Consider the following 11,980-nt stretch of genomic DNA (forward strand, 5'->3'; position numbering starts at 1 on the left):
CAGTTCAGGGATGCTGGATAGAACACCTGGGCAGAACACAAACTGGAGGGCTCTAAAGAAAGCCTGTGGTTCCGTCAGCATAAAGAGTCCACCAGTGTTAGTTTCCTGTTGTTGACAAAAGGGCCAAGATTATAATAATGAGATGTTAGCATTGCGGGGAATTGGACAGAGTTGCACTATCCTTGGGATTGCTCTGTAAACTAAAATTACTCCTCAATAAAGTTTATTTCAAAAATAAATACACACAAAATTAGATGAGGGTTGTCAGAAGGTACAAACTTCCAGTTAGTTATAAGATAATAAGCAGTAGGGATGAAACATACAACATGGCAATTAACACTGCTGCATGGCACGTATGCAAGCTGTCAAGGAAAATCCCAAGAGTTCTCCTCACAAGGGAAAACGTTTCTTCTATTTCTTCAATGCTGTATCTCTGTGAGGTGACGGAGGCTCACTAAGCCTACTGCGATCCTTTCATGACGTGTGTAAGCTGGACCGTGATACTGCTACCTTCACCTTATACCATGCTCTGTGTCAGTCAGATCTCAATAAAACTGGGAATGAACAAATGAACAGGTGAATAACTAGGGACAGAAGTACCTGCATTTAAAAGAAGAATCTATCAATTCATACAGATAATAAAGAGATGATAGACTGATAAACAGATGAGCTCAGATTTGCTCACAGTATCCTAACTAACAAAGGTGGAAGAAATGCTGGAGACAGAAAATTACCATTCTGCAGCCACCATAGTAACAGTAACTGAAGCAGGTGTCATCTATAAATGCTAACCTAGGAGGCAGGGAAGTGCTGAAGAGGAACAGGGTATTTACAGTCTCAAAGTGTCTCCTCTCAAATTACTACAAAAGGAAAAATGATAACCATGCAGTCAAAAAAACCAAACAATATATTAACCAACTGATCAAAATTATTTTCATCTAATAGGGACAAATGGCTATCATGTGGCTCTGGATACAATCTTGTGAGAAGGATACACCTTACGTAGTATTTCAGTCTTAAAAAGCATAGCTTAATCTATCTGCAAGGAAATGCCAGTAAAAATATCAAATTGAAGGATATTGTATGAAAATGCCCTGTATTCTTCAAAAATGTTAAGGTCACAAAAAAGAAAAGCCAAGGGACGGTTCCAGATTCAAAACGAAAAAGATGATACACAATTAAATCCACTATATGATCTCAGACTAGATCCCAGTCTAGAAAAAAGCATAAAGTATGGATACAATTGGGATGACTGACAGAACTAAAACACAGGCTGTAAGTCTGATCAAAGCACAATAATGACACTAAGTTACTGGTCCTGTGGCTGTGTATGTGAATAGCTTTGTTCTTAGGAAATACACACCAAAATATTAAGGGGTGAAGGCCCATGACGTACACAACCTTGTTTCAAATGTTTCAGGAAAATGTATACACATGTATGTTTGTGTGTGCAACATGTAACACAAGGGCACACACGCAAGGGCGTGAAATGTTACAAAATGTTACAAAAAGGGCACACAGGGTTCTTGCAGACAACGCTCGCAACTTTTTCTAAGTCTGAAATATTTCAAAATAAATGTCCTTAACTTAGCAAGTTATATTAAGTCCATACCAATCCAAATCTTTGTAGGGTCTGTGTCCAAATGCACAAGACTGATTTACAAAGCTGTTAAATTTGATTTTTACAGTCCTCTTAGACAAAGATTAAAATCATGGTATTAGGTTATCTAACTCATATATAAGTTACTTTAGACCAAATCATCTTTATAAAATATTCCTTGGAGAAAAAAAAGTCATGGTACCATCTTTGAATTTTTAAAATATTTAAATATATACATACATGTGAAAGTTTATGATAGCCAACTACTTACTATTTTCATTAACCTTTCGAGTCCCTTACATTTACTACATGTAAATTGAGCATCACTTTAGTAACAGAATTTAGGAGCCACTCATCCAAACTTTGAGTTTTTGCAGACACAGGAGATAAGGCCCAGGGTAGCGAAGGGCCCTGGGAAGGGCAGTGGCAGGACTCTCCTGACCAAGACCAGGGCCCACTTCCCACAGCACTTGGGACAAGCTCCTTGGAGAGTGAACACTGGACTTCATGTCGCTTAACCCCTAGAGACTGTTAAAGCAGGGCTGCCAGATTTTGCAAATAAAAACACAAGATGCTCATGCAGCTTATATCAAAAAATCATTTATCTGAAATTCACAGTTTAGGGTCAAAACGAGTAGCAGAGGCCAAAAGAGAAACTGGAAAGAAAATCAAGAAACTCACATCACGTACACCTGCTTAATCAAAATAGTTTCCTGGGACCATTTAAAACGCCTCCCTCTTAAAGCACCGCCCAGTCCAACAATCAGAAACAGATGGTCAGACGATGGTCTAATAATCTACTGAAATGGCTTTGGAATTTAAATTTTGGTCCAACGTGAATAATATACAGTACAAGTATCCCTCAACAGAGCATGTATTTTACCCAGAAGATAGATGCAGAAAGAAGCTTCATAAAATGAACGCTACTGAACATCTGAGCAGAGAGTCGCTGGACAGGACAGGAGCTCAGACAGTCCCCACCCAGCAGCCCAGGCTCCGTCCATGGGGGAAGTGACAGAGCCCGGGGCTGGGCACCTGGCTTCTGCCTTGTGAGCAGGGGCTGAGGGGGCAACGGGCATGGCAGCCTCTTACCCACGGTACAGCAAGGAGAAAGAGCAAACCACTCGACCTCTCTTGCCTAAAAGGGAGAAAGGGTGAAGCATTTGCTTTGCAAGAATGAAAATCGAGAATAAAGTGATTCTGTTTCTAGCCATATGGCTCAAACGCTGAAACTCCCACTGACAGGTAAGAGCGAGACTCCCTAACCGCCTCTGCGTTTGGCCACGTGTCTCTTCATGACGCGTGTGCAGTAAGATGCGCGAAGTGAACCGCTTCCCACTCACCTTAACAATGGGGACAAGGGTGAAAGTCATTTGGAACTGAAGGTACTGACCCCAACACACGGCACGAAGCAATCTACGAAGCAGAAACGGACTCACAGACACAGAGAACTAAGCTGTGGTTGCCAAGGGGATGGGGGGCGGAGGGGTGGCCGAGGGGTCTGGGGTTGGCAGATGCAGACTATCACAGGCAGGACGGGGAGGAACAAGGGCCTCCTGCACAGCACGGGGGCCTGAGTATGCAAGATCCTGTGATGAACCGTAATGGAAATAATAGAAAAAGCGTGTGTATGTGTATGACAGAGTCACCGCGCTGTACAGCAGATTTAACACAACACTGTAAATAAACTTCAGTAAAAAAATTAACATAAAAATAAAAGGCAAGAAAAGGAAATGAAGGCACAAACGCTGTGCTCGTGCTGAATAAGAGCGCGCGGTAAGCCAGATGCCTAAGTGAGCCGCACCGGTTCACTCGTTCACTAGCTCAACAAGTCCTGGCTGTGAAGTGTGCAAGTGCAACTCCACGGGACCAAGTGCCGGGAAGTCAGAGTGGTGATCCAGCTGTGTATGGATCGCATACAGTTTGCCTTTCTTAGAGGCTAGTGAAGGGCAGGAAAGCTCGGCGTGCTCAGCTCACCGGGTCAGAGAGTAGGACACGACTTAGCGACTGAACACCACCTCCACCTACAGCTGACTGGAACCCAGACGCGTTGTTTTCCACAGAAACAACGTTTACTGGATCCTCTGTGATCCCATAAACCCGTGTAGCTCATGTGCGTGCAACACTACAGCACGGCGCCACTGTGCGTGACAAACAGGTCTCCGCGGGAGCCCTGGGGCTCGGGGCGGCGCTGAACCGGACTTCTCCTCAGAGCCAGGAGCAAAACGGCAGACAGGAGTAGATCTGTCTCCAAGGCAAGGGTTTCTACTCCTGAGGCAAGGAGAGAGCGAGGGGGGCGGTAAGGGCAAGGGCTGGGGACCCAGTGGGGCTGAGCTGGGGAAGGCAGCAGGGTGCCCCCGCTCCACGGGGGGGAAAGGTCGGCCGCGGGAGCAGGAGGGCGAGAGCGGGCCAGGGCGATCCCAACACCTGATTCAGGCAAGGCTGCTGGTCTTTGGCAGAACCTTCCTAGCAAGGCTGCTTGCACACCAACCAGCTCTCCGTTCCCCTCCTGCTACAGAGCATCAGTGGCCAGCGGCCTTTGTCCAAAATGAAGAGAAGTGCAGCACAATAATGAAGAGACTCAAAACAACCCGAATGGAAAACAAAGTCTCTGCATAATAGAACTTCTTATACCTCAACTGAAATGCTGGCCAGGAGTTTCAAGGGCTCTCCCTACAACGCATTTATATTGCAGGAAATATACTTTAGGTTTCAGTACACAACAAACACACAAGTCTTCAGAGAAGAAACCTCTAAAAGCCTGTTCAAGAATTTTTAAATAATAAATCCATGTGAGTGTTTCTTCTTCCTTCACAGAATAACCATGTTACAGCTTACAATTCCCAGAATAATTTTAGAGGCTGGTCTTATTACAAGTCATTATAAGGCTGATAAACTGGAAACTTTCTTGTTTCATAACTCTACCAAACAAAGGCAGAACCATTATTTTTGCCAAAAGAACCTCAGAAATTGAGCTCTAATCATTAACAATCTTCCCTAAACACCACCATCCAGCTGACCTCCACTCTGCACTTCTGCTCGCCTGGCAGTCAGGGCAAGGCTCCCTAGGGCACAGTTAAGACCACCAAAAATGACCTGATGAGCACAGCCATGAACATTTCCCCAAACAGCACACACGTGTGAACACAGGCTCTCATAAAGACACATTTTCCCCCTTAGGAACATGTATGTACCTTTTGACCTCCTAGAGTTTCCACTGCGTGATGGTCTTTCAATTTCTGTTCTTGTTCCATTATATCTTTCAAATGTTCATTTACCTTAAAATATAAAAACATTAATTTTAATTTATAGTCAAATGTAACAATAAAATAACACGTACCTTAAAATGCCGGCATTCAGGTCTCTGATGTCAAATATCAGTGCCACTCAAATGAACAGAACTTCATTTTCTCAACCAGAAAAAAGTATTTTACAGTATTTACAGGTGTTTAAATTAATTCATTACTTTACCAAATACTTGTTGAGTACCTACTACATGTCAGGGGCCAGCTGGAGCGCCCAGGAGAAAGGCGCTTGCCAACCTCAGTGCTGATGCTCGCCGTCGCTTGGTCACTCAGCCACGCCTGACTCTCTGCGACCCCATGGACCGCAGCACGCCAGCCTTCTCTGTCCTTCACCATCTCCTGGAGTTTGCTCAAACTCATGTGCATGGAATTGATGATGCCATCCAACCATCTCATCCTCTGCTGCCCTTTTCTCCTTTTGCTTAGGAAACAAGACAACTATTTTTCTGTAAAAATTTTCACAATCTCTTTCAGGACTAATAAGTGAAAACTATTTTCCTCAAAATTAATGTATCATTATCAGTAGAAAACAGTTTGTTTGGATTAAATTTTAACTTGTGATTTCCTAGGCATGTCTCTGGATCATGAGTGGGGTTTAGAGTGGTCACAGGTCACAGTTAAAATACATGAAAAACTATTGTATATAGGAACTTCTCAGGGAGAAGGTCTAACTTATCAGATTGTTCAAACAGCCCATAATTCAAGATGACTAGGAAACAATCTGTTGAGTGCATAAAGTATTTCTTGAGAATAGTTTAGATAATTTTGGATTTTGAGTTACTGATGTTACGGTCATTCCAACAACAATAAATACATGCTCAAATTAACTAATAATGGCCATCTAGAAAATATGAATGCCATTATCAACCATTGTAAACTAAATCAACAATTTTTAAAATTCTGCTGCTTGAAATTCAGTTCTGTGCTTAAAAGAAGGACTGACGGATTTTAATTTATGGTGACTTGGTCCCATCAGTCCATGGGAAATAGACGGGGAAACAGTGGAAACAGTGTCAGACTTTATTTTTTGGGGCTCCAAAATCACTGCAGATGGTGACTGCAGCCATGAAATTAAAAGACACTTGCTCCTTGGAAGGAAAGTTATGACCAACCTAGATATCATATTCAAAAGCAGAGACATTACTTTGCCAACAAAGGTGCGTCTAGTCGAGGCTATGGTTTTTCCAGTGGCATGTATGGATGTGAGAGTTGGACTGTGAAGAACGCTGAGCACCGAAGAATTGATGCTTTTGAACTGTGGTGTTGGAGAAGACTCTTGAGAGTCCCTTGGACTGCAAGGTGATCCAACCAGTCCATCCTAAAGGAGATCAGTCCTGGGTGTTCATTGGAAGGACTGATGCTGAGGCTGAAACTCCAATACTTTGGCCACCTCATGCAAAGAGTTGACTCATTGGAAAAGCCTCTGATTTGGGGAAAGATTGAGGGCAGGAGGAGAAGGGGATGACAGAGGATAAGATGGCTGGATGGCATCACCGACTCAATGGACATGAGTTTGAGTGAACTCTGGGAGATGGTGATGGACAGGGAAGCCTAGCGTGCTACGATTTATGGGGTCGCAAAGAGTCGGACTCAACTGAGCAACTGAACTGAACTGAAACTTGGTTAACAGTTACTAACAGTCTTCTCTACCCATGACTCTACCCAAAGCGTTACAAGGAATTAATAACACACAGACTTGCTTTGGTGTGTGAGGCTACTGCATGCCAGATCTCAGAGCATCGACTCACTCAGCTGTGTAAAACACTCTTCCCGAGAGACGGCAGAAGCAGAAATGAGTTGGCTCTGACTCAGAATACCCCATTCACAAGCTAGGACTTTAATAATTTGTTGGTATCCGTGAGCCTTGGTTGCCAGTTTGAAGGAAACCTACTCCATGCATGGGTTGGGGGATGATGGCTCTGAGACGGTCCCCAGTGATCCGGTGAGTGTGGGCAGGGCTGAAAATTTGCTTCAGACCCACCATGGTCGACGTGCTCGCTTCCACCGAGGGCACGAGCTCACTGTGGTCTGCACTGAGGTCAGGGTCCCAGCTTCCCGGAACTGGCAGAGCCATGGCCTCATCCAACTGCCTCGAGGCCCGGAAGCCAACGAGAGGCCACCGAGGCCTGCAGCCCGACTCAGGTCTGCCACCTGCCAGCTTCCCTTTCCTTCTCTAAGGCTCAGCTTTGTGGCACGAGCCTTTCTAACTACATTATTTATTTATGGTCTTCACATGTCACTCAAGCAAACCTAAAAATCATCTAATTGGCAACAGGAAAAACTTACTTCATTCCTGCATGCAAAAAAAGTTTACGGAGCACCCACAAAGTATATTCCCTACTCGGGAGTGCTCTGACTTTTGTACTAGTCTGATATCAACTCGGTTAATCATAAACTGTAACGATGGATATTGCAGAATACATAAAAGCTCTCTCCACCATCTTAACTTTAAGTCTAAAGGGAATGGGAACTATTAAGGCTGCATGACTTTAATTTTCACTTTGACTTAAAACAAAAGAGTCATGGAGTCTGTCTTAGTCTGATCAGGCTGCTACAATAAGAACACCAGAGGCAGGTGGCCTGTGAGCAACGGAAACCTATTTCTTGGGTTCCGGAGGCTGGGAAGTCCAAGGTGCCAGTAGACTGGGCCTGGCGAGCCTGGCCCCTCTTCCTCAGAAGGGGTGAGGGGCGCTCTGGGGTCTCTCATGAAGAGAGCAACCCTGCTCCCACATGAGGGCCAGCCTTCAGGACCTCCAAACACCAGCACACTCGGGGTCACGATGTCAACAGCCAGCTCTGTGGGAGCAGACTTTCAGTGCAGAGCAGGAAGGCACAGCGTCCATGGTTCTAAGACCGCTGCTACCCAGGGGAGCACCCACCTTGTTGATCCAGTACATGACGGCGTCCTCGATGTCGTATGGCAGGTCTGTGGCCTGGAAGAAGGCCGAGTACTGCTGCGCGCAGGCAGCCACCTTCTCCACGCTGACCATCTCCACGGTGTAAGCCATCATGAGGGTGTCGATCATGGCCAGGTGAGCGCTCTGGAGGCAGACGGAGAACGACCGTCAGCATCCCACTGAGAGACGGCTGCTTTCAGCATCCCACTGAGAGATGGCTGCTTTCACACTGTTAAGTGTCACTACCACTGCCCAACAGACGGGAGCGGAACGAAAGGTTAGGAACAATAAGCCTTGATAAGACAGCATAAATGGTACCCACAAGCCGGGGTGAGCTCAGGTAGCCCAACCAGTGTATCACTCAGATGCTCACTGAGGATCTCCACTCAAGGCGCTCATCATCTCCTACTCAGAGGAGCCTCCTTGTCCTGCTTTTCCTGGTTTTGAGAAGGTCACGATCATTTACTCAACAAAACGACTGCAGACTTCAGAGTCATCTCTGAGCAAGCTCTCTCCTCTCATTCACAGGGAGCCATGTACAGACTCCACTCCTGCACTGTCCCTCGAGTCTAGCCTCCTTGTCTGCTCACCTCCATTCCAGCTCAGACTCCACCACTTCTCACCCCTCAACAAGGCCAGTAACCCTCTGCTTTTCCTGGCTGCAGCTTCTTCCCCACCCTCTGCATCCATCATAGGACTGCTAGTCTTTCCTTTGCTGCTGTTTTTCATGAGAGGTAGTTTCATACAGAAATGTTACACCACGGCGGGGGCAGGGGGCGGTTCTTAAAATTTCCCAACATTAGGAAGTTCCTAAAGTCTAAAGCACCGTCGCCCTCTTGCTCCCCAAACAGTGTCCACGGTTTGGAACGTATTCTCACCAAACACTGTACCCCTGCCGCCCCGGGGTAGACACTCGCACTGCCTCCTGCCCTGTGGCGCTGTAAACACACCACCACCCTGCATTTCTCCAGGGAGGACTGTCACTGCGGGGCTGCTGGGCCCAAAGGCAACCACACGTGCAGTTCTGAGAAACCACCACGGATCTGCTCGTTAGAAGGGTGGGGCAGCTTTCATCCCACACCCCTGCCCCCAGTGTTGCCAAGGGTGCCTGTTTCCCCACATTTTTGGTCCATATTAGACATCATGCACTTTTTATCATCTGTTATCCAGTCTGGAAGTTAAAAACCTTCCCTTGTTCAGACTGCACATTTCTCTGAGTAATGAGGATGGGCATATTTTCATATGTCTAGCAAATATTTGTATTTTTCCCTCAGAAAACTGCTGGCTCATATCTCTGGCTTACATTTCTCTATGAGATGATCACCTTTCCTTTTTTATTTCTTGATTTGTAAGAGCTCATTAGATATTAGGTGTCATTTCATCATCAAATACCTTTTTCCAGCTTATCTTTGGACTTTCTACTTTATTTGGAATGTAATATTATATTAGGAACCAGAGATCAAATTGCCAACATCCGCTGCATCACAGAAAAAGTAAGAGAATTTCAGAAGAACATCTACTTCTGCTACACTGACTACGCTAAAGCCTTTGACTGTGTGGATCACAACAAACTGTGGAAAATTCTTCAAGAGATGGGAATACCAGACCACCTTATCTGCCTCCTGAGAAATCTGTATGCACACCCAGAAGCAACAGTTAGAACCAGACATGGAACAACAGACTGGTTTCAAACTGGGAAGAGTATGTCAAGGATGAATAATATCACTCTGCTTATTTAACTTATATGCAGAGTACATCATGAGAAACGCTGGACTGGATGAAGCATAAGCTGGAATCAAGACTGCCGGGAGAAATATCAATAACCTCAAATATTCAGATGACACCACCCTTGTGGCAGAAAGCAAAGAGGAACTAAAGGGCCTCTTGAAGAAAGTGAAAGAGGAGAGTGGAAAAGCTGGGTTAAAACTCAGCATTCAAAAAACTAAGATCATGGCCTCTGGTCCCATCAGTTCAGTTCAGTTCAGTTCAGTCGCTCAGTCGTGTCCGACTCTTTGCGACCCCATGAATCGCAGCACGCCAGGCCTCCCTGTCCATCACCATCTCCCGGAGTTCACTCAGATTCACGTCCATCGAGTCCGTGATGCCATCCAGCCATCTCATCCTGGGTCGTCCCCTTCTCCTCCTGCCCCCAATCTCTCCCAGCATCAGAGTCTTTTCCAATGAGTCAATTCTTCGCATGAGGTGTCCAAAGTACTGGAGTTTCAGCTTTAGCATCATTCCTTCCAAAGAAATCCCAGGGTTGATTTCCTTCAGAATGGATTGGTTGGATCTCCTTGCAGTCCAAGGGACTCTCAAGAGTCTTCTCCAACACCACAGTTCAAAAGCATCAATTCTTCGGCGCTCAGCCTTCTTCAGAGTCCAACTCTCACATCCATACATGACCACTGGAAAAACCATAGCCTTGACTAGACGGACCTTAGTCGGCAAAGTAATGTCTCTGCTTTTGAATATGCTATCTAGGTTGGTCATAACTTTTCTTCCAAGGAGTAAGCGTCTTTTAATTTCATGGCTGCAGTCACCATCTGCAGTGATTTTGGAGCCCAAAAAAATAAAGTCTGACACTGTTTCTACTGTTTCCCCATCTATTTCCCATGAAGCGATGGGACCAGATGCCATGATCTTCGTTTTCTGAATGTTGAGCTTTAAGCCAGCTTTTTCACTCTCCTCTTTCACTTTCATCCAGAGGCTTTTTAGCTCCTCTTCACTTTCTGCCATAAGGGTGGTGTCATCTGCATATCTGAGGTTAGTGATATTTCTCCCGGCAATCTTGATTCCAGCTTGTGTTTCTTCCGGTCCAGCGTTTCTCATGATGTACTCTGCATATAAGTTAGATAAGCAGGGTGACAATATACAGCCTTGACGTACTCCTTTTCCTATTTGGAACCAGTCTGTTGTTCCATGTCCAGTTCTAACTGGTCCCATCACTTCATGGCAAATAGACGGGGAAACATGGAAACAGTGACGGACTTCATTTCCTTGAGCTCAAAAATCACTGCAGATGGTGACCTGCAGCCATGAAATTAAAAGACAATTACTCCTTGGAAGAAAAGCTATGACCAACCTACACAGCATATTAAAAAGCAGAGAGATGACTTTGCTGACAAAGGTCTAGTCTAAGCTATGGTTTTTCTAGTGGTCATATATGGATGTGAGAGTTGGACCATAAAGAAAGCAGAGTGCCAAAGAACTGATGCTTTTGAACTGCGGTGTTGGAGAAGACTCTTGAGAGTCTCTTGGACTGCAAGGAAATCAAACCAGTCAATCCTAAAGGAAATCAATCCTGAATATTCATTGGAAAGACTGATGCTGAAGCTCCAATACTTTGACCATCTGATGTGAAGAACTGACTCACTGGAAAAGACTGTGATGCTGGGAAAGATTGAAGGTAGGAGGAGAAGGGGACAAGAGAGGATGAGGTGGTTGGATGGCATCACTGACTCAATGGACATGAGTTTGAGCAAGCTCCGGGAGTTGGTGATGGACAGGGAAGCCTGGCGTGCTGCCGTCCACGGGGTCACAAAGAATCGGACATGACTGAGTGACTAAACTGACAGAACTGAATATTATATTGCAGAGAAGGTCTAAATATTGAATATTTGCTTGGTAAAACCTGTTAATCTTAATGTTCTCTTCAATGCCTGCAATTCCGCCCAAGTTTACAAAAGGCTCCACACCCCCCAAGAATATAAGAATACTAGGCCTTTTTTTTATATTACCTTAAATCTGTGTGGAGTGACTTCTGAAGGTGTTATGAACTGGGGACTAGCTATGTTTCCAAATCAGAGATGCCACCATCTCACGCTCCCATACAGTCGACCTTGTCTTCTGCGCTGTGAAGTCTGAACTCCTTGAACAGGAGAGCAGGCCTCAGTAGCTGGCTCCACCTATCAGTGCAGCTTCGCAGCCGGCATCTCCTCCGCCTGCCTGCTCCCCCTTTAGGGCAGCCGCGGCAGAGCTCCGCTCTCCCCACGCCTGCCGCCCGGCTTCTGCATCCCCATGTGCAGGCACAGCCTGCTGCTGGCCCAAGTGCCGCCCTCTGACCCCTTCCCAGCTCGCTCTTCCCACAGAGGGAGGCCAGCTCCCCGCAGGGCGCTGCTCGCACGCGCATGAAATCCTCCTTCTCTTTCAGGCTTCCTGAGATGTGACCGACACGGCGC

At 45.7% G+C, this 11,980-nt stretch overlaps 1 protein-coding gene across 4 annotated transcripts in view; it reads right to left on the minus strand.

The window, feature by feature from the left end:
* CAMSAP2 (calmodulin regulated spectrin associated protein family member 2) overlaps window positions 1-11,980 on the minus strand; it is a 98,263-nt gene that overhangs the window by 30,108 nt on the left and 56,175 nt on the right. For all 4 annotated transcript variants that reach the window (XM_040263231.1, XM_040263230.1, XM_040263229.1 and 1 more), the window contains exons 3-4: window positions 7,785-7,946; window positions 4,795-4,878 (exon numbers count right to left, since the gene is read on the minus strand). In XM_040263231.1, the coding sequence (XP_040119165.1) occupies window positions 4,795-4,878; window positions 7,785-7,946 (246 nt within the window). The remainder of the gene's footprint in view (window positions 1-4,794; window positions 4,879-7,784; window positions 7,947-11,980) is intronic.

Source organism: Oryx dammah, unplaced genomic scaffold (genome assembly GCF_014754425.2).
Source record: "Oryx dammah isolate SB20612 unplaced genomic scaffold, SCBI_Odam_1.1 HiC_scaffold_21, whole genome shotgun sequence".
In the NCBI taxonomy this organism is placed as follows: Eukaryota; Metazoa; Chordata; class Mammalia; order Artiodactyla; family Bovidae; genus Oryx; species Oryx dammah.